At 44.0% G+C, this 23,308-nt stretch overlaps 1 protein-coding gene across 9 annotated transcripts in view; it reads right to left on the minus strand.

Moving 5' to 3' along the window:
* COG2 (component of oligomeric golgi complex 2) overlaps nt 1-23,308 on the minus strand; it is a 53,323-nt gene that overhangs the window by 15,792 nt on the left and 14,223 nt on the right. For 2 of the 9 annotated variants that reach the window (XM_032841117.1, XM_032841126.1), the window contains exons 2-10: nt 17,705-17,866; nt 16,492-16,557; nt 14,207-14,287; nt 12,505-12,608; nt 10,037-10,145; nt 9,073-9,270; nt 7,337-7,461; nt 2,808-2,934; nt 518-657 (exon numbers count right to left, since the gene is read on the minus strand). In XM_032841117.1, coding sequence (XP_032697008.1) covers nt 518-657; nt 2,808-2,934; nt 7,337-7,461; nt 9,073-9,270; nt 10,037-10,145; nt 12,505-12,608; nt 14,207-14,287; nt 16,492-16,557; nt 17,705-17,866 — 1,112 coding nt within the window. Of the gene's footprint in view, nt 1-517; nt 658-2,807; nt 2,935-7,336; nt 7,462-9,072; nt 9,271-10,036; nt 10,146-12,504; nt 12,609-14,206; nt 14,288-16,491; nt 16,558-17,704; nt 17,867-18,584; nt 18,619-23,308 lie in introns of those variants that run through there. The other 7 variants (XM_032841121.1, XM_032841118.1, XM_032841119.1 and 4 more) reach the window with 7 other exon arrangements.

The following is a 23,308-nucleotide window of genomic DNA, read 5'->3' on the forward strand; positions in this document are numbered from 1 at the left end:
TCAGAGATTAAAAAGAAAAGCCAAAATAGTAACTAGGATTCTCGTAACTGATTGAAGGAACCAGATGCAAAGGAGAGGCTGTGCCTCTCCCCACTCTCTCTGAGGGAAAGAACTGTCCAGAGAAGCCGACAACAGATGTGGGCCGGGGCCGCTGTTTGACAGTGGCAGGTGGTAAGAAGAGGAAAAGGTAAAAGAAGAGTGTGCCGCTCCAGAGCCCCTCCTGTCTGCCTCCGTGTGATGGCTGTGGAAGTGTCATCTGGGGGGACGGAGCTGGGCCCGGAGGCCACCTCAATTTGAGGCTGGTGTGCGCAGCCCTCTACTCACAAAATTATTTTTCTCTCATGTGAGCCAGGACCTTGATAATCGAGACACCTGCACATTTCCATTTTAGGTTTTGCTTCCCACGGAAGAGTACAATGATCTCAAAGAAAAGTCCGGTAAGTGGGGCAACCCCTGCACTGGTATTCGAATTCCGTCTTAGAAGACTAGAGGTGGGGGGAGGGAATAAATTACTGACCTTATTTGAAAATAAACAGGTAAATTCCACTTATTATTGAAGCTGTGATAGGCAGGATGAGCTCTTAGTCTCCTCACACTGGCCTGGGATCCACACTGCCGTTCAAACGCTCTCACAAAATCCATACTTACGGTGTATTTCTAAAAGAAGAACACACAGGTGGGCGTTTCACTGTAAGCACACTAACCAGAGATGGGAACATGCACGGAAAGCTGTAATCCAGAGAGAGAAGGGGAGCCCTAGGACTCCATTCCCAGAGCCGACAGGGACCTCAAGAGATCGTCCTTCCCAGGTCCCAACTTGAAGATCCTGTAATGCCCAAGTGGTCCGGTGACTGGCTCACGAGCTTACGTGACAAGCTCATCTGGAAACCCAGTGCTCTGCAAAGGACAGCTCTCGTGTTCCAGGCCACCCCTAACCTAGCCCACTGGAAGGAGACGAGACTGGAAATTAAGTGGTCTCGCTTTCACTGCTGCTCCAGAACAGCAGCAGGACAAGAATCAAACCAGGGGAGCAGTCCAGTCCTTTCTACAGACAGAACAGCTCAAAAGCGGATGGGGACGGGGCGGGGGGGGTGGTCACACCACCGTGAAGAGCAACAGCTGAAACTCACCCAGCATTCATCACCTGTGCACTGTGCTTAAAACTGTACCACTTAATTTCGCCCACAAAACTACCCTACCAGTAACTACTGCTTGTACTTTAATGACGACATTTCCTCTTCTGCTTAGGCTCGAGAGAATTTACCCCCAGACGAAGCTAACAGAGGACACAGAACCGGGGTCAGCCAGTGGAGCAAAACCGCAGATGTGGTGAAATGTGGATTCCCTTGTGGGAACTACAGACGTCCGAGTGCCCAGGCTGTTAGGAGAACGTGTGTGGACCTTCCACGGACTTCTTAATTAAGATGGGCTCAATTCTGGCTCACCAAACCATTCACCTAAATTTGCTGAAGTCTGTGCTTAGGCCCGAATTACGGTGCCCTGAATACTACACGTTTTTAATTTCTTTCAATTGGTTCTGAGCAACAGATCTCCTGAGTGTGGGGTCTAGGCGTGTGGAGTTGAGATAAAAGTATTATTCATCCTTTTGGGATAAAACGTATTCTACCTCTGCATAGGACAGGATGTTAAAGGAATACAAAGATGCTTCTCTCTTCACAAGAAGCATGTCACAGCAATGCGGAAAGCTGAAAGCATTTTTTTAGTGAAACTGACAGATGCTATGCTTGCTTGAAATATACCCACCAACATTAAGCACTGGTTTAGAATTCTAAAATCAAAGCACTGTGAGTGTCATTTCCGAGCTAAAACATCTCCTGAGCCTAACGTGATCCATACAATTCTCTAGAGTACAGCAAAATGTAAAAGGTCTTAAATGGTTCCTGCCTAAATCACTATTTCATTCTGCTTACAGTATCTATTTTTGAAAGCCCTAATTTTCAAAATCACAAAAATCACTGCCACACAATTTACTGAAAGTGACACCAAGTGATCGTATTGTTCAACATACTGTTAACATCACACAATGAGTCACGAGAATAGGTCAGTGGTATTTCTGGAATAATAACGCTCCAAATTTGTTGTCTTACCTGTTTTTGAAGTCCACCAGCCCCCCAGCTCACCGCACTTACTGCCTGCCTCTCTACGCTTTAAAAATTAACAAGGATTTTACAATCCCATCGATACCTTTTGTTTTCCTTAAAAATTATACAGTACAGATCTGCAAACCTACTTTTTCATGGAAAACAATTGCAACGAGATTGGCTTTTAATGGTTTCTAGGATCTTTTTAGAAAAGTGAGAAAATAATATACGTATCTAGTCACAACTGTGTTCAGGCTGGATTTTACTAAACATTGTCAAATTAAAATACTTATTCCCAAAAGTATCAGGGACTATTACTTGGATGAAACTATTTTTAAGTACATGCTCACTCATGAACTCAAATTTTTATTAAAAAAATAAAGAGGGGCGCCTGGGTGGCTCAGTGGGTTAAGCCTCTGCCTTCGGCTCGGGTCATGATCTCAGGGTCCTGGGATCCGGCCCCACGTCAGGCTCTCTGCTCATCAGGGAGGCTGCTTCCCCCATCTCTTCTCTGCCTGCCTCTCCGCCTACTTGTGAGCTAGCTCGCGCTCATTCTCTCTCTCTCTCTGTCAAATAAATAAAATCTTTAAAAATAAAAAATAAAAAATAAAGAACACCACAGAACCAAGACTCTGCAGAAAACATGATTAGCATCAATCCTCTGGTTAATATCTTCAAGAATCAAGATGATGGAGGAAAAGGTACCTCGTGAAATGCATCAGGATTCCCAGGATTAAAAAGAGAAGGCAATTTTTCTTCTAATCCTCGTACTATTTCTGGCCACACAGAGTTCACCAAAAAGTCATATCCAGGAACAGTATTGCCTTTTTCACTGTAGGACAAGAGCAAAATCTCAATCAGATACACTGTGCTCTTCTATTTACAAAGGGCGAAATTCTACCGTGCTGCTTTTACTAGAAGTTCCTCAGCCTAACACTTATTTCGACCTTTACGAACAACTCTCTCTGTCAATGAACTGGTTTAGGGCCGACACTTCTATCTTACTCTTTGATCCCAGACTCACCTGGAAGCTGGTGTGTCCTCTGTGGCCTGACTCTTCTATCTATCACACAGGAGAGCAAGCTGGTGTCAGACTGCCTTGGCACGATTCCTCCCCTAATTAGGCCACCGTATTTACACTCTACCTTGGATAAGAAGCAGTCTAATAACACAAGAAAAGCGATCTTCGCATTCAATGTTAATACCGCTAAGCCCCGAGGCGTTGTAAATGACACTAATTTACCAATTACTAACAGCTGTGCGAAGATGCCGCCCTCTCTGAGATCACCTTCAGTTCTACAGCTGTAGGACCGCTCCGTGTAAAATCTTGATCACAAATCCCGATACAGAACACCTATCACACTCATGTTTTTGTGTGTGTCCATGCTTTATTTTGCCTTTTTTAGCAAAAGGCTGGACTCTGGATTTCAAGTTCTAGAATTCGATGAGAGGCAGAGGCAACACAGACATGAAGCATTCACTCGGGAGCCAGAGTGCCTGCGTTCAAGTCGTGGGCCCTTTACTTTCTATGTTTTGTTGTCTTCGTCTTTAGATGGACATGACAGCATATCACAGGTTCATCATACGGGTTAACGTCTACCAAGTATTTAGGCTGGGGCTTGGCGTACAGTAAGTGCTATGTTAGCAATGCTTTCATACATAAGTAAATAAGGCAGATTCCTTAAGTTTCTCCTGAATTTAAAGACACATAAATATGTTTCAGGCAAATGCCACCGCGATGACTACCCGCTCCGATGGCTGTATACTGCGTCACATGCTCTACTTTCAAGAAAATTTTCTTGAACAATGGTCAGCAATGCAGTACACGTTCTTATTTAAGCTAAAGTGGGAGTTCTGTAGCTAAGCTGCGATAGCATATTGGGATTTTACTATGCTGGCATTAAAAATCAACAGAAAAATGCTTTCATAATCTTCCTGCTTAGCAAAAATTATCAGGAAACACAGGTTATAAAGGAAGCTAGGCTTCACTTCCAGAAAGGGATACCAAATAATCTTACTATAGTTTGGTATTGATAAGAAATCCCCGGTGGGTTGGAAGAGGGTTGGGGAGAGGAAAAAAAAAAAAAGAAGGAGGGCTGGGGATGGCAAAAAAGAAAGAATAACATTAAGGTTTTTAAAACTACAGATGCACAGAGTACAAGCAACATTAAATAATAAGATCTCCACATCCTCAAGGTAAATATCTACTTAAAGCCCCAAAGAGAAAATTTACATCCTCAAGATGAACAGCTGCAACAGATGGCAAATGAGGGAAGTGAATCCTTATTCCTCGGAAGATAAATCCCGCATGGCGCCCGGTGCTGCCAGATTATAAAGGGCACGTGCAGACGCGACACATGGAACAAGTGAAGGACGGACAAGGAAAGCGCTGAGCCGAGTGTGTGGAAACCTGGAGGCAGGAGCTAAGCAGGGGGTGGTCAGGGGCAGCACAATCAGGGTGCTTGAGGCAAATGACGACCTACCGAGGTACAATTTAGATTCCTCAATGGGACACCTGGGTGGTTCAGTCAGTTAAGGATCTGCCTTCGCTTGGGTCATGATATCGGGTCCTGGGACCAACCCTGCACCGGGCTCTCTGCTCAGGGAGGAGTCTGCTTCTTCCTCTTCCTCTGCTCCTCCCGGGCTCATGTGTTTTCTCTCTCTCTCTCCCCTCCTCCCTCTTACATAAATAAGTAAATAAAATCTTTAAATAAAAAAACATAGATTCCGGGGCGCCTGGGTGGCTCAGTGGGTTAAAGCCTCTGCCTTTGGCTCAGGTCATGATCCCAGGGTCCTGGGATTGAGCCCCACATTGGGCTCTGTGCTCGGCAGGGAGCCTGCTTCCTCCTCTCTCTCTGCCTACTTGTGATCTCTGTCAAATAAATAAATAAAACCTTTAGGAAAAACAAACAAACAAACATAGATTCCCCAAGTTTCTGAGGCTTCTACATGAATTTGGCCACACTGAAAATGGGAGAACTTGCAAAGCTTTGAAACTTGACATTTCAGGACCAAGACTAGCCTTGTCAAATCTAATGACTGGCTGTTTCCTAACTGTGGTTTCTTTAGTTTTGCATCATGACTTTTCTTCTTCTTCTTCTTCTTTTTTAAATTTTATTTGAGAGAAAGACAGCACAAGCCAGGGGTCAGGGCAGAGGGCAGAGGGAGCCAACACGGGGCTCGATCCTAGGACCCTGAGATCATGACCTGAGCAGAAAGGCAGAGCTCAACCGACAACCACCCAGGCGTCTCTACATCATGACTTCTAAATTCTTAATGTGAAATCGAAATCCAGCTAAATCTTCATGATTACTAACTGCAAGCGGCAAAACCAGGCTTTCTCTAAATTCCTATAGTGAAAACAGGGTATCTCAATGGTCAAGTGGCGTGTTTATTACTCCAGGTTTTTCTTCCCACAGAACACAAATTCAAGACCAACTACACTGCTTGCTTACTTCATAAAGATTAGGGCCCTCCTTAGCCTACAGATTCATTCTTTCATTTTGCAGACACTGGGTAGTTTTATCTTTAAGATGCTGTGCCAGGTGTGGGCAGGAAGGCGTGGGCAGCATGGAAGGGAGCACGTGCTATGTCTATGGACATCAGGTCTCAACAGATTAAAAGCCAAATGGAATCCAGAGGATGTGCCTAATGCTGAACAATGGGATACAAGATGGTCTCTTGAAAGAAGTAGTATCTCAGGCACGCCTGGGTGGCTCAGCGGGTTAAGCCTCTCCCTTTGGCTCAGGTCATGATCTCAGGGTCCTGGGATCGAGTCCCACATTGGGCTCCCCGCTCAGTGGGGAGCCTGCTTCTCTCTTTGCCTCCCCCTCTCCTTATGCTTTCTCTAATAAGTAAATAAATAAATAATCTAAAAAAAAAAAGAAGTGGTATTTGGACTGGAGCTTCATGTGGAGTGACAGGTCAACAGAAAGACAAAGGGAATGAGACAGTCAGGAAGCAATGAGGGAAAACACAGAAGTGCACAGTACAGACAGATGTCCCTCAGCTTATGATGGCCTCGGCTCCTAATAAACCCATTGTTCAGCTGGAAATCTCTTTAGCTGAAAATGCATGGAATACACCTAAGCGACTGAACATCAGAGCTCAGCCCCGCCGACCTTAAATGTGCTGAGAACACTTACAGTATTGCACAGTTGGGCAAAATCCTCTAACACAAAGCCTATTTCACAATAAAGTGTCTGGTATCTCATGTAATTTGCTGAACACTGCACTGAAAGCCAGAACAGGATGGTTCAAGTGTGCTGGTTGCTAACCCTCGTGATCACGTGGTTTGCCTGGGGGCTGTGCTCGCTGCCCCTGCCCAGCATTATAAAAGAGGATCCCACTGTAGATCGCCAGCTCGGGAAAAGATCCAAACTGAACGCATATCACTTCTGCACTACTATAAAAGGTCAAAAAACCATAAACTGAACCAATGTGAAGTCAGGGATCTTCTGTACCAGGTGTGTTAGGGAAGGTCAAGTGCTCCTCTCTGGCCAGGAACCATAGTGGTATGGGGGAAAGTTCCACAGTAGAAAAGTTCTACAGCGGAGAACCACTAGGACTCAAGCACCAAGGGCCTCACAGGTTGTGCCAGGAAGACTGGATGCTCCTCTGTGGGCGATGAGAAGCCACAAGCAACTCAGGAAGGCCGCAGAGCTCTGGGCAGGTGGGACAGCCGAGGGCTGCAATGAAGAGGGACAGGTGGAGCCGGGAGACCAGGTGGGGAGAGCCTGCTACCCTGGACAAAAGGCAACAAAGGCCTGGACTGGGATGACGGAGATGGTGGCAGGTAATGGGACATTCATGAAACGGAACTGGAAAGCCATGGAAATGAAATAAGAGAGGGAGGGAAAACCGAACAGGACTTTAATCGCCATCAGTATAAAACGTGTTGAATTAAACTGAATTGGTATTTCTAGACAGATGATGACATCACAACAATGGAAGGAAACCAATTTTGATTTTGAACCTGGTTAAGGAGAAAGTATAGACAAGAGAAAAGCAGAGGCTCTGGAGTCACAGAAATGTCACCGTCAAGATTCGTCCCCACTCTTCGTTCCCTTCCCTGTAACCCCAGGTGAGCGACACCCGCCTCACAGCACTGGTAACAAACAGGGAAGTGCACACGTTCCCGGGTCAGACAGGACAGCCAGGGGTCAGCGGCGCATGAGGAGGTGACACGTGGTCACTAAACTGAGCTCAGGCGCATGCACAGCAGTTTACGTCACCTTGAGATGGCACCTCCTGTGACCTCTCGAAGAAGGCGGCAGTGGTGAGGAACGAACTCCAGGAGCTTGGCATACATGATCTGTAGGCCGTCCGGATGAGACTCAACGATCTGTTCTACGATCACCTAGCGGAAGGAAGAGCGTTTTTTTGTTGTTGTTGTTTTTTTAAAGCACCTAAAAGAGAAGTATGAACTATACACTACAGACAAAAGAATTGAATAAACCTTAAAAATGCACCTCGTCATTCCTCCTCCCCACTCAACATGCTTTCTAAACAGGAGGTAAGTAACAGCGGCATGAAAATCTAGGTCCCAAGATTTGGGAACACTGTTCCAACGCTGGGGGACATAGAAGCTGGGGGACAGAGACTGGCCTGAAGCTAAAACATCACACACACTCATCTGCTTCCCTTCTGAGCTTAAAAGCAAAATACTGTGTCTCCAGACAACAGCTCCGTGCCACCTTCACCCTGGCCTTGTCCTCTACCGTCTCCAGAACAGGGAAAGGGCTGAGACGGAGAGCAATGGAATAAAACACATCTTATTTTGCTTTAGTATTTTATTTTTTGTGGTGAGGCTGAGTTGCAGGAGGTGAATGACAAGCATACAAACTTAAAATACAAACGTGGCCACAGTTCATTTAATGACACGGAAATGTAAAGTACTTCCCTAATTTAGCATATTAGATTCAGTTCAATGAAAAGGGCATAAATTAAATAACTAAAATATTTTCATTTAGTGACAAAGAATAACGTGATCTTTTTCACCCCCACAGAGAGAGCTATGAACTATAATAGGATACATACAAAGAACTGACAGATCATTTATTTTTAATAGTCCTAATGAAGCTGAGAGGATTACTGAAATTAATCCTTCAATTTCACTTCTATCAATGGGATACTGTCCCGTTTTAAAACTGGAAGCCTTTCATCCTGAAGTCATGGTGGGTAACTTTGTACTTACTGGACAGAAAGAACACTCGCACTGGCAGGTTGACTGGAAGAAAGCCCTCAAACGCTGAGACTGGCTTCATGATTTCTATCAGCCTGAACCAGATGAAACCGACGCTCTCTAAGTGGGAAATTGCTGAGTGCTGGCGGCCTCACATGGCGCAGCCCGTACTCTGGCCGCTCAGAGGCAGGATACACTGACTCCCTGTATTTAACTGTATCCTCATAGGTCAAGGACACTGGGTAATCAAGTTCCAGACTTAAGGTACTACCCCGCTAACTCGCCCATAAAAGCCCTTTATCTTTGAATATTCCCTCCCTCCCACCTTCCTGGCCTGGCAAACTCCTCCATGGTCTTCAAGACTTAGGCCACATCAATTCTGCGAAGACGCCTCCCCTCACGGACTTTCCCTGCGCACAGGGCTGTCTTCTAGCTCCTCCAGCGGGCACGGGCGCCTTGGTCACGCTTTTTGGCAACTTCACTGATGTGTAACTTACAGAAATTGAAATTGACCTGAAAATGTTCTGATCCGTACCTTCTTCCTAGGCAAGTCCCTCACCCCTACTAAATTAAGATGATCCCTGAGCTATGGCATCACTGGAAGAGACCAGAGCGCATGCTGCCATGCTGACGGGCACCAACCGGGACCAACCCTTTCTTACAACCAGAAGTGCAGTAACTAGGAGCATCTTCAAGGAAAAGCCCTGAGCTCTCTCACACCAGTCAAGAATCGAAGCCAGAGTAGATGCTCTGTGTTTGCAGAATAAAGTGCATGGAGGCACAAACCTCATCCATGTACGGTTTCACCAGTACTTGACCGACTAGCGCCTCTGCGTCCCGTGTCTTGTCAATTGTGGCGTAGGTCCGTAGGCAGTGCCGTATGATGTCAACATTGGAAGTCTGAAGACCTTCTAACAGCAGGCCTTCCAGGGACTGCTGCAGCATGGCTGTAATGCCAGCTATACGCTGCAAGAACAGAGAGACAAGGAAAGAAAGGTCCAGGCAGAACAGTTTCTAAAAATTCAAATATATATTTATAATTTATATACATATGTGTTATATATATAAAGCGAGCCTCTAATTCTACCAGAATATATGTAAGATTAAAATCCCAACATTTCCTAGAGAATAACAATGAATCTCTTCTCCCCATGATTTCTTTCTTTCTTTCTTTTATTTTGTAAAGATTTTTATTTATTTATTTGTCAAGAGAAAGCACAAGCACACAAGCAGGCAGAGGCAGAGAGAGAAGCAGGCTTCCTGCCAAGCAAGGAGCCCAAGGGATCATGACCTAAGCCAGAGGCAGTGGCTGAGCCACCGAGGTATCCCCTCCCTGTGATTTCTTTGAAAGTAAGTCAGCTTCATCAAAGGGAAGTTTAGACAATTACTGAATGACAAAAAGTTATTTGCCTCTTAAGCTATGGAGTAAATCTGACAAGCGTGCATTTAAAACTGGTCAAGGGCTTTGGATAAATGAACTCTGACTACATCATATGATGTGTCAAGTTACGTGAAATTCAGAATTAATTTTACTCTAATAGTTTAGAGACTACACTCATGTCTTTACACAAAATCTATCTAGTGTGACACAATGGAAGCAGGGTCCCAAGCAGCAGACACTGAAAGAAAAAATTCAAAGCTAGCTTCAAAATCCTGTAGAGTAGCAATTATCAGGGGGCAATGCTAGGTCAAACCAAAATCATCCAGGAAATTCGCAAACAGCACATTGAAAATCAAAACCAACACTTACTGGTCTTACTTTGTCCAGAAGAGGCATGCCTTTGCTCTGAACAGCATGAAACTGTAACTGGTTAAATTCTGTGGCAATTCTCTCCAAAATCTGTCCAGTCCAGAGAGGGCTAGTAGAGACAATTAGAGAAGTGTAATTCCCAAAGTTAATTTCTGAGCGACCACATCACCTGGTTAGCAGTGCTGACTTTGGCGCCCACCCCCACCCCCGTGCTCTAACTTTCTTCACAATGTGTTCCCAGCCACAACCCGTCATCCCCGCTGCCCCCCATGCCTTACAGCGCTCAGGCACCTGCACGCCATCAATTTTCAGGACAAACTCTCTGTGCAGCAGGCCCCAGGTGCAGGGGGTGAGGAGCGGGGAGGTCCTAGAAGCCACCGACGCAGCCTGGCCTGGGCCACAGGGCCCAGGCAAGGGGATGGAGCTATTTTAGGTCAGTGTTTTAGGTCAACTGCGTGTTTCCACCACGTTCCTCGGGCTCTCCCATTCGTGCCCTTCTTCTCCCTTCTTCTCCCATTCTCTAACCCCCTCCTCTCTCTTCCCCTGTCCTACTGTTCATACCCAAATCCCCCTCTTCTTCTCCGCCTGCCTCATTCTCCCTCCCCAGTACCTCCCCAGTACCAACTACTGCTGTCTCCTCAATCAGCTAAAACCGGCCGCCTAGCAGCAACCCGGGAAATCCCTCAGAGCAGCGGACTCCAAGTTTACATTTACCTAACGGCGGAAAGAGCAAGCTCGGTGCTCTGGGAGCTAGTGAGAAAACACTTACAGTGCATCTGCCACCAAGTGGACTGGATACACTTCCCTCCCGCCCCCCACATTAGAAAGCGTCAACCCCATTGAAAAGGAAGCCGAACAGTGAAATAAAATAAAATAAAATAAAATAAAATAAAGGCCCCGAAGCACCTGCTGGGCTCTTTGAGGCATCCCACATCTGAGGATGGGCAGTCAGGTAGTGAGGAAACACACTGTAAGGAAACCCAAAACGTCTGGAGACCCGCGGCGGTGCGCCCAGTCCTGGAGCATCAGAACTAGTGTGGAGGGAAGGCAAGCGATCGGCACGACCAACGCCGAAGCCTAATCCCAACCTCTACTGACTGATCCCATGGGCATTTCCTATTTATCCTTATCTCGATGTTTCTGGGCCTGGAAAGCATGATGGATTTATCGTGCACCGACGCTGCTCTGGCTTTCCTGACTCTAGAGCTCAGAGCTGCTCTTCTCAAGAAAAAAAGTCCTCCAAGGTAATTCTGAGCAAGAAAGCGCACAATGTCTGTTTATCAAGGACAGCATTGCAAAGGGCCAGGATTGTAGACACAGAGCTCACTGAGGTGTTTCTATCCGAGGGGTGCAGTGGCAATGGCAAAGATGGGAAGAACACCGGAGGGCCGGCTCCCCAGGGGCCGAACGAGGACGTGGCCGGAGGGGCTGCAGGCGCTGCAGAGGGCCGCAGCGAAGTGGAGCCGCTGGAGACACACGGGCTGCAGAAGGGCCACGCACCGAGTGTCTGCTAAGTGCGGGCGAATGGGGGCAGAAGCACGAGTGCAATGGGCTAGAGACACAAGCACAGCGGGGGCTGACCACTTAGTTGAACGCCTTGATGTGAAAGGGGGCAGAGACCTTGGACCAGAGAATCGCTTCCTTTGGGATGTGTCCGTTCTGAATCTCCATCATGAGACATGTGGAGCATATGGTCTCTCAAGTTCCTTCCAAATCTAAAACCTTAATTCCTAAAATTTAGAAACCTAACTCCGCCTGCAGGAAGAGGGACTGTTAGCCTCACACGATAGAGCACACAGGGCACCAGGCGACCTTGACACGGGCAGCCCAGCTGGTACGTGCAGGACCAGCCCGGGCTCCTCCCACTGCACCACTGTGCGTCTCACGGTGCTGACAGGACCTAACAACTCATTTTCTGAGTCACTCATCTACCCTGGCTGACTGAAAATTCACACCAGGAAGGGAACAAGACAATCACAGTATAACAAAGAGAGCCATCATCTTTTTCCTATTTCATAAGCTTTTTCTTTCCTGTTTGTAAATTTCAACTGGATGTGTCCTACACTGTTTCGTAATAATATAATGCTGGTGCAAAATACATCAATGGTAATACTCTGGGCATGTCTAGGAAAAAAAATCTGAGCAAGATGAATGGTAGGTATGCCTTGAAGATCAACAGGATTTTGCTAGTCCTCAGGGAAGGTGATTCCAAATATAAAACTTTTCCACTGGAAGCATACTGATGTGTTGGAACTGTGGTCTATAACCAAAGGGTTTATAGGGACGTGTTACAGACTTCACCATTTCATGCTCTCCACTCTCCTGGAGCTACATTCAAAAACACTAAGCCACAAACCTGGATTTTCTTCTTATTCAGAAATGAATTCTAACTAAGCCCTCCCCACCAAATTAGGCTGGATGTGAAGTATTAATTTATGTGCTACTTAGTTAAAAAAAAAAATGCTTACCTGCTTGCTTCTAGTGCAGAGGTTTCTTTAGAACTTTGTGAATTTAAGATTTTTTCAATCTTTTCAACTGATCGAATAACTTGTATAAGCCTCAACACACACATCTATAAAAATAAAAATTAAGCAAACAAAAAAAGTCACCATCTTTACTCTTAATCATCTTTATTTCCCATGCTAAATGCTGGAAAATATAAGACCAAAAGTCAACTTCAAATATATAGGGCATGCTATATTTTGAATATATCTATGAAACACAGAATTCTCAAGAATGCAAATCTTAGTTCTGGCTTTCTAGAATAAGCATACTTCAATATTCTATTGCAAGTTTATAGAAAAAAAAAACCTAGACTTTGCTTTCTCATATTCTATACTCTTACTTCTTTTTCCCATCCTGAATCTTTCTATGGGCATTTCTTTCCTATTTTTTAAAAAAGATGTGTTTATTTGAGAGAGAAAGAGAGAGACTGCATGTGCGCGTGCAGGAGAGGGGCAGAGGGAGAGAGAGAATCTCGAGCAGACATCCTGCTGAGCACAGAGCTCAATGCGGGGTTCAATCTCATGACCCTGAGATCATGACCTGAGCCAAAATCAAGAGTCGGACGTTTAACCAACTGAGCCACCAGGTGCCCCTCCATTTGTTTTCTTATGGCCCTTTATTCATGTTTTAACTTTGGCTTCCGATCATACTGACCCTCTCAGTTTACATGTGCGTATACCTATACGCCCAAGCACCAATTCATTAAAGACCTTTTACACTACAAATATTATCAAAGAGGTTGAGGGACATTATGAAAATTCTCATCCTTAAAGAACAAAAAAATACAAAGTCATCCATTCACTAAATAGTTACTGAACACCCCTGGGAGCTCAACATTTGTCCCGACGCGGGGGGGGGGGGGGGACACGAGAAAATAAAGCAAGAAAAACACCCTGTTCTCATGAAGCTTACTGTTTTGTCTGGAAGCGCACGACAAGCATTCTTTGGACAAAAGCTGTGAGGAGATCTAGAGGCTAATTAAACAGAAGGACCCCTCAAACAGGCTTCTCCCCACTGAGATTTTAACAAATATGCTAATAATACACATAGAAAACATTGTACAGAGCAGCAGGCGAGAGTCAGAAGCCTGGACTCCCAATGCCCGCTGTGCCCCTACATCATTATGATCATGAATGAAATCGGGGACACTTGAAACTGGAGACAGCACTAAGGGGCGCACTCCCAGGGTGAGCCCTCAGATGTACGGAGCAGCTGCCTGTCTCACACACCTGAAACTAAGCCAACACCGCATGCTAACTACTGGGAATCGAAAAAATTAAAGTGAACACAGAACATAAAGAACACAGAATCAGAAAATAACAACAAACCTGCAGCAGAATCCTGAGTTTGCTTTAGAAAGCCCACTTCTCCCCTAGTCTCTAAGACAGGCCTATTTTCTTTACCGGGCCGCTGAAAATTTATACGGTCATTAAACTGTCAAGCCCTGCACCGACAACACTTATCACTGTTTCTTGTTCTGGAAAAAGTGAGTGATCTTGAGACCATGTGGGTACCTCTAAAATTCTGTCTCATTATTTCAAGTAGATAATGTGACATAATGCATGAGAGCTTTGAAAAAAAGCTGAATACTGCTGACAAGTACGCGGAGACAAGAGGAGAGGGCTTTAACTGGCATGCAGCGTTAAGAAATCTACTGGAGGGTACCTTTTTCTTCCTTATGTCCTCTTGTTTACACATTCGTTCATCTACTGCCCGAATTCCTTCACTGACAGATGACCTGAGACTCTTTAAAAGAATAATAAAGAAAATGTATTACAGACGTTGTTTTGTCACATTACCAAGTTCCTACATCTCACTCAATTCCACAGAACTTAATACCTGCGCAGCAGTACTATGCAGATATCGACGAAAACACGATATACCAGACACAATTACTGTTGAGGGGACTCATGATCTGGGGGCAAAATGACACAAAGGCAGGGTAGCATGGCCAGAAGAAGAATGACACATATACAGTGAAAGTCGGGGGGGTGGGGGGGTGGTTAGAACGGAGAACAGGTAATCTGGAGCAAAGTACAGGGGAGTCTGGAAATGCGACGGGGCTCGAATCGGACTCTGAAAACGATGTGTACACAGCTGCTGAGGTGGGGGGGATGTGGAGAAGAGGTCCGTGCAGACGCACTCAGGGTCAGGGTCGGACAGGCACACAGCAGTGTGCACTGCAGGCTTCCTTCTGGAGAGAAGCAGAAATAGGAAGGGAGGGCCAACTTCACTGAGATGAGGGCTTTAGATTCTGCACGTTCTGGAGAACGAGAGAATGTCAAAGCACTGATGCATGATGATGAAATGTGGGTTTGGGAAAACTAGGAATCAAGAATGAAGACCAGAAGACCAGAAAAAGGCAGAGTACATAGGTAGAGAAACATGTCCAGAAGCTAATGAATAAAGAGATAATTAGGAATTAGGGCCAAAACAAAGGTTAACAGAAACAACTAGAATAAAGTAGGCATATCACAAAAATTCCACAGGAAGGTGAATTAATTCACTCCATCAACATTATGAAACACCTCCTGGACGTCAGTATTGTGGCAGCCCACAGGGATACAACGAAGACAGAAATAGTAGTATCTCAGTGGTCTGAGAATTTCACAGAACAGCTTCAGAGTTGGGACCAGAAAGCAGGTCAAGCCTGTGGCTGAGCAGGACCAAAGTGGCTATAAAACGGGCCATGGAAAAGGGAGGGGATAGGGTCCTGGCAGGGGGCGAGGTAGGACAGGAGCCTGTGTGAACAGAGCAAATCTGCCTCCAGGGAGGGGGTTCGAGAGAAGAGTGGGAGGCCAAAGGAAGGCTGGGCTCGGGAAACAGCACCGCTACGAGGCCCCAGGAGGAAGACGAACACCAAGGAGGCAGCAGGAGAGCCCCACAGCGGCTGGTGTGGAATCCAACACTGGACCACGAAAATCACTTCCTTTCCAAGGAAAAGTACCTTTAACAAGATTTTGTAAAATTCAAACAAGACATAAACCATGGAAAGTATCAGCTAGCTCAAGGCACAACTCAAGATTTTTACCTCTTTCACGAACTCTTTCCTGCCTACCCCTCCCCTGGGCTTCTCAGCACTGACATTTCTGTTACTCTGCATTTTTCTTGGTTCTGACCATGCACTGTGTCTTCCCTTAAATTATCTTCTCTTTATATTCTCTCTAGGATGCAGGCACTGTCTTAGGGGCAGGATGCATGAGGCCACTCAAGCTAGAAGAGACACACAAGGAAGGATGGAGTCGTTTACGAGAAGTTTACGACAGGGCATCAAAACGGACAGAGGCCGGAAGTCAGGGCACCAGACACGGACGGGGGAAGTGGGGAAGACAGGGCAGCACAGTTTTCTGTTGGAAGCGATGCCACAACTCCCCTCCACAGTTCACCCGGGTGGAGTTCCTATTCCCAATGGCTTAGAGGTGGGAAGTCCCATTCCCACAACAGAGATTTTTCTGAGAGAACATTCAAATGTAACATTTATTAAGTATTACATTTTATTTATATTATCCTTCAGTTCCATTAGGGATTACATAGTTTTTGTAGATCAGCCCAGGAACCTAATCACATGTAAGTGGGTTGGGGGGTGGGGGGGTATTTACAAGATTGTAAACTGTTAAAATACAAGTCATTCGTAAGTTGGAAACCACTTACATATGACCAAAGTGGCATTAATAAGTTGAATTTGGAAACATGCTTCCTCTCCCCTGACATTTTAAGGCCGTCTACTCTGAGAATCTGTCTTCTTCAAATCGAACCTATTTTTTAGGCTTTTAGCATATGTGAAAACAGAAAATCATTTACAACTCTTCTGAAGGTAAATACTATAATCATGAACCATTAAAATACAACCACCAGTACCACCAACCTAACAGATGAAAAGAATTCTTAGAGAAAAGCCGACAAGGACAACATGCGTCACAGTAGACTGTTTTCATTAACTGGGGACTTACCAGAACTTCTTCTCGTAACTGTCCCAAAGGCACAGAAAGCTGATTGAGGGCTTTGTCCATGCCGACCTAAAAGGCAAAGCCAGGTTGGCACAAACACATCACAATCAGGAGTAACAGTGACGTATCTACTTAACGATCAAAGCAGTACCAGATTTAAGTGATTTTTTTGGCACAACCATATTTTGCTACGTAACTAGCTAAACAACAGAGGTGTTATTTGGCCATTAATGTTGCTCACAGAGTATGAAAAAATCTGCTGAAATACATGAAACTATAAAAATAAGGGAAGTCACGAGAAACGAAAGTTTCCTTAGGAACAATTTGCCTTTAGATGACATTTTAAATGAATGTGAAAATTTTCACAGAAGGTGAACAGCTCTGTCTGTAATTGATGATACTCAGCCGGCTGATGTGAAAGTCTGATGGGCTATGTCTCTCTTCAACATTATTATAACCCTTGAGAAAAATCCAAATTAAACAGAAGTAAGACTTTCTAGGTTTCTAATCCTATTGGGACATTTATCTTAGTGGTATATTTCCCCAAAGCAAATATGCATCATTAATTTTAATGCTTCTTGAAATTCCCGTGGAGCTGTGACTTTCTGTGCTTCTCTGGACAAACAGATTTAAAAAATGAAACATCAACAAGGAGATTTTTCTGCCAAGTAATAAAACTCAACATTTCTCAATGGCTTTTACAAACAACTAATAAGCTCAATGCAAATCATTCTTATACTTTTATAAAAACAAACTTTTAAAATATCAATATTGGCCAATGTTCCCTCAACCTAGCTCTGGCTAACAGATATACCTGGGAGTAAATTAAACATTTCTGTAAAAGTGGTGCACATTTGCTCCTACAAATTAGTCTAAACCAAGGAAGACTTCAGGGTAATCACTTAGCAACTAACAAAACAACCCCTCGGATATTATTATCCTTTACTTTTCACTGCTGACTAATGAATTTGAAACATAATCAAACTAGAGCAGCCTTAAATGAATAAAAACTAAAACAAAAAAAATGTATTCCAAAAAGTTTAGTTCTTTTATTAATGAAATTGGTAATTTCTTCAAGTTTCTGGTGGGGGTAGGGGGTAATCAACTGAAAGGTTTCTAAAAACTCTGTCCTTTTAATAAATATGAAGGAGAGAGAAAGTGTGTGTGTGTGTGTGTGTGTGTGTGTGTGTGTAGGACTTGCAAATTTCAGGTTTACCAAGTTTGTGGAAAGGTTGACAAAATCTGCGTAATCCTTGTTAATGAGCTCAACCATGGCTGTTTTAAGAAGTTTATAGTAGAGTTCCAGATCTCCTCTTAGTTCCTCCAGCTGGACACGCTTCCTACAGTCAGACACAAAATGATCGACGTCGAAATCTTCCTGAAAATCAAACCAGAAAGAAAAAATGACTGTACTGATATCACATTTTACCTATAAAAATAAAACCAGAGAAAGAATAAAAGAGAAACGCCATTCTATTCATTTAAGAGGCCGTATTACTGCAGGGGAGCACACACAGGGACATCGGGGGTCTGCTCACTTCATAATGGTGTGGGAAAGGGGGCCCCTCGCCAAGACCATTCTCTCTTGTTGCCTAACTCTACAAGGCATTTTATTTCTTTTAATTATACATTTCAAAGAGGCTCTTCTCAAAATAGAAACAGCTTTTTCTTCTTAATTTTAAAAGTAACAAATGTTCACTGTCAAACTTTCAACCAACAAAGAAATACTTATATAAAAGAGTAAAAAAAAAAAAATCACCCACTCTCTGATGTTCTGCAGTTAAGCATTGTTAATGTTTGTTTTTTTTCACTATGTAACACTGCAATTCACATCCTTCCAGACTTTGTTTTGGTCTTTCTCTTTACTTTTTTTTTTTTTTAAAGATTTTATTTATTTGAGAGAGAGAGAGACTGAGACAATAAGTGGGAGGAGTGGCAGAGGGAGAAGCAGACTCCCCGCTGAGCTGGGAGCCTGATGCCAGGCTTCATCCCAAGACCCTGAAATCATGACCTCAACCGAAGGCAGATGCTTAACCAACTGAGCCACTCAGGTGCCCTAGTCTTTCTCTTTAAAATATAAATAACTTTCAGGGCACCTGGGTGGCTCAGTGGGTTAAAGCCTCTGTCTTCAACTCAGGTCATGATCCCAGAGTCCTGCTCAGCAGGAAGCTTGCGTCCCTGTCTCTCTTCCTGCCTCTCTGCCTACTTGTGATCTCTGTCAAATAAATAAATAAAATATTTTTTAAGAAAATAAAATATACATTACCTTTTAAAAAAACTGACATATAATGGAAACATGTTAGTTGCAGGTGTACAACATAAAAATTCCATATTTTTATCTATTTTGAAATGATCACTGTAATACTAATTAACATCCATTACCAAACATACATTTTTTTTTGTGCTAAGAACTCTTAAGCTTTAGCAACTTTAAATATACAATGGAATACTATGCCACCATCAAAAGAAATGAAATCCTGTCATTTGCAATGATGTGGATGGAACTAGAGGGTATTATGCTGAGCGAAATAAGTCAATCAGAGAAAGACAATTATCATATAATCTCCCTGATATGAAGAATTTGAGAGGCAAAATGGGGGGCCTGGGGGTAGGGAAGGAAAAAAATGAAACAAGATGGGATCGGGAGATTCTTAATCTCACAAAACAAACTGAGGGCTGCCGGATGGAGGGGGTTAGGGATAGGGTGGCTGGGTTATGGACACTGGGGATCATATGTGCTATGGTGAGTGCTGGGAAGTGTGTAAGCCTGACGATTCACAGACCTGTACCCCTGGGGCTAATAATAATATGTTAATAAAAAATAATAAAATAAATATACAATAACATACAGTTATTATTTACTACAGTCACCATGATGTACCTTACATACCCAGGGCTTATCTTATTAACTGAAGTTTTTACCACTGGACCCCTTCATCCATTTCCTCCACAACCCCATCGTCTTTGGCAACCACTAATCTGTTCTCTATGACTTCATTTATTTTGTTTTTTAGATTCCACATACGAGGGAGATCATACAGTATTTGTCTTTCTCTCTCTGACTTATTTCACTCAGCACAATATCCTCAAGGTCCATCCATGTTGTTGCAAATGGCAAGACTTCCTTCTTTTTATGGATGAATAATATTCCATTGTATACACACACATTTTCTTTATCCATTCACCCATCGGTGGACACTTTAGTCATTTCCAAGTCTTGGCTGTTGTAAATACTGCGATACTCACTACCGTGAGTGTAAGTCTTGTTGGCCACTAGAGCCAGGTGATCTAGAGGTACTCCCTGGGTAGCAACTGCAAACCTTGGGGCATCATACAAGCATGCAAGCTCCTTTCTAGGAGATACCAGAAAGCAGAAGCGAGGCAGAGGGACAGCGCAAATGTGGCACCTGTAAGCTCCACCTTTGGAGAATACCTTACTAGGCCCCCAGATCCCTGTTAAATTAGATGCCTGCCCCTCAGGGCTTTAAACTAAGCAAATGAGCCTCTTTCACAGAAATCTGAACGCTTTTCAGTGTGCTGCTTCTGTGCTGAGTTCCAGGGCGGGTAAGTCTACTCGCACAATGGCTTTAAGAACTGTTTCTCCGTTTGCTACAGCTTTGTGGGTCTCATGGATGCAAGCCCTGATAGCTTTCGAAGCTAGATGTTTTGTGGTCTTGTCTCCCAGATGCAGGTCTTAAAAGTTGGGGTGCCAGAAGTGGGGTTCAAACCCTTTGCTCCTCAGGGAGAAGAAGCCTGGGGTTTTGAGTACCCTCCCAATCCTAGGTTGCTGTACCAGGGGTGGCGCTTATGGCAAGACTGAATCCTACTTCAATGTAGGTTTTGTTCTCATTCACCTAACATGTAGGAGTCACTCGGCTAGTTTTAGGGTTTTTTCCACAGGAAATTTTTCCATATGGAGCTATAGATTCAGTGTATTTGACTGAAGAGATGAGTTCAAGGTCCTTCTATGCCACCATCTTGAATGGAAACCCCAGACCTTCTCTATGTACGTGTGTACACACACTCACTCTCTCTCTCTCTCTTCATACTGTAAGGTCCTATTCAGCCAGAGCGGCCCCACCCCAGTTGAACTGCCATTTTGTTGTAAAACTTAAAATGACCCTGCCCCCCACCCCCCGGGGAACTTACTATAAAAACAAGTCCCAGGTAACAAAGTCCAAATACAAGGGTGGGTCAGGCCAGGTGGAGGTATTCAATCAGTGGGGGCGCATACTGTCTCCTAGCTACCAAGTATGGGCCCCGACCTTTGGGCACCTTTTGGGCGCCGATTCTGAACAAGGTAATAGGCTGGTTCAAATGTCTACTAGGGTAAATTGTAATTCAGTTGGTCACCTAGCATGACTATGCAGCTTTCTCTGTGTGTTACAATTTCATTGGCCACCTGTGTGTGGCCAGGCCCAACCACATGGCCTTTGCTCTATAAAAGTTAGCCTGTGAAACAGAGAGGGGTCGCCCTCTCTGTAAAAGGGGCGGCCCCCACCGGTCTATTTGACCGTCAGTTTGATTCTTGATGCTTGGCCTGAAATAAAGCTTTGCTTGACCTTTGCTTTATATCAGTCTCGCTCCTTTAATCACAGACCCATTATTGGGGGACCCAACATTGGGGACCCAACAATACTCATGCTATTCTAAACTATTTCCCATCTAGAGGCGCCTGGGTTACTCAGTGGCTTAAGCCTCTGCCTTCAGCTCAGGTCCCGATCTCAGGGTCCTGGGATTAAGCCCTGCATCGGGATCTCTGCTCAGCAGGGAGCCTGCTTCCCCCTCTCTCTCTGCCTCCTTGTGATCTCTCTCTCTCTCTGTCAAATAAATAAAATCTTAAAAAAAGAATAAAAAAAAATAAAAACCCATTCTATAAAAAAAAAATTTCCCATCTAAAAATATGTAACTTCAATATCTTTTTGTAAAACACATACATTTCTATTAATATTTTATGTGGATGTTGAGTGTTCCATTGAACAGATGTTCCAAATCTTTCATAACCTATTTCCAAGTACTGGTCTCACAGGGTTAGCTATGCTGTGTTTCCTCTTTACAATACTGTGATGCCCCGGTAGGCTTATATGCTTAGAGGCAATAAATTACTATCTACTTCCCCTGTGACTTTGCTACTCATTGACCTGTTTAGTCAGCAAGAATCAAATGTGATGATTCTCAAACTAGTTAAGGACACCTACACTTACTTCGTAATTATACAGTTTCATTAAACACAATGTAAACCAACAAAATATGAGTGCAAAAAGGTCACAGTTCTTACGAAAACTAAGACGGCTACTTTGGAAAGATTTGATACAAAGGAATCAATAAGAAAATTTTTGCTAAGTGAGGTACGGGTGAGATGATCACGTATCAGGTAGGGAGGGGGTGATCACAGGATTCTCACTCAATTCAGTTAAAGAAACTGAAACATAGAAAGCTTTTTTTTTTAAAGATTCTTTTTATTTATTTGAGACACAGAGAGACAGTATGAGCAGGGAAAGGGGCAGAGGGAGAAGCAGATTCCCTGCTGAATAGAGAGCCCAAGCCAGGACCCCATTCCAGGACCCCGAGGCCATGACCTGAACCGAAGGCAGATGCCTAACCTACTGAGCCACCCAAGTTCCATGACAACTCGGAAATCTAATCAGCAGTCAGTTCCCCGAGAAAAGACCTGGCACTGCTTCAATGGAGAATAAATGCACATATATTTTTTCCAAATAAAATGCTAAGAACTATATGTACCATTCCCTAAGAGTACTTGTTTAAACTGACTTTCTTAGTTAATCAACCAAAGACCCGACCCTGATAGTGTAGGAGAGGAGGACTTCATACCAAACCGTAATTTCAGTCATTTACTGAAAACCACCTGCTTCATAAACTGGGGCCCGAATTAGCCTGGACCTTTCTCTCTTGAGACCATCTCAGACAACACCTTACATCACAGTTATGTAGTATGTCACGGGATGCGGCTCTCAGTTCATAATCCTGGCCATGCTACTCACCAACTGTATGCCTTTAGGTCGACCACTTTCCCTGCCTCAGTTACACATTGTTGAAGTTCTGAACTTCATGATGGCATTCTAAATTGTGTATCTGGGATGCCTGTGTGGCTCAGTTGGTTAAGTGTCTGCCTTCGGCTCAGGTCATGATCCCAGTCTCCTGGGTTCGAGTCCCACATCAGGCCCTCTGCTGAGCAAGGTGCCTGCTTCTCCCTCCGTCCCTTCCTCCTGCTCCTGAACTTTCTCACTCTCAAATAAAATCTTAAATAAATAAATAAATAAATAAATAACTTGTATAACTTAGCCTCAATGAACAAATGCTAATTAGGTAATATTAGTACTCAACTCACTATTTATGTCTTTGTTCTCAGATAAACAAAAGTTGCGTAACACATGACTAAATAACTCGGAACATCTGTGAATACTGGGTTAGGCAGCTTTTGCTGTGAAAAGCAAACCCAAACTCGCAGTGCCATAATACAGACCCATTTCACTTACCAAGAATGGTTTTACTTTATAGTAGATTTATATAGTAGATTTCCCAAGTATTTAAAAAGAAAGTATTTACAACCCATACATTTATGGTCAACTGATTTTTCACAAGGATGCCAAGACCATTTAAGGGGGGGGCAGTCTTTTCGAGTGCCTACTACTGGGACAAGTGAATATCTATCTACACGCAAAAGAATGAATTTGTAATAGCAACTTCACACATACACAAAAATGTAACTCAAAAGGGATCAAAGATTTAAATATAAGAGTAAAAACTGTAACACTCTCGGGGAAAACAGGTGAAAATCTGTATGACTTTGGATTGGGCA

This window comes from Lontra canadensis, unplaced genomic scaffold (assembly GCF_010015895.1).
Source record: "Lontra canadensis isolate GAN:19392208 unplaced genomic scaffold, GSC_riverotter_1.0 scaffold120, whole genome shotgun sequence".
In the NCBI taxonomy this organism is placed as follows: domain Eukaryota; kingdom Metazoa; phylum Chordata; class Mammalia; order Carnivora; family Mustelidae; genus Lontra; species Lontra canadensis.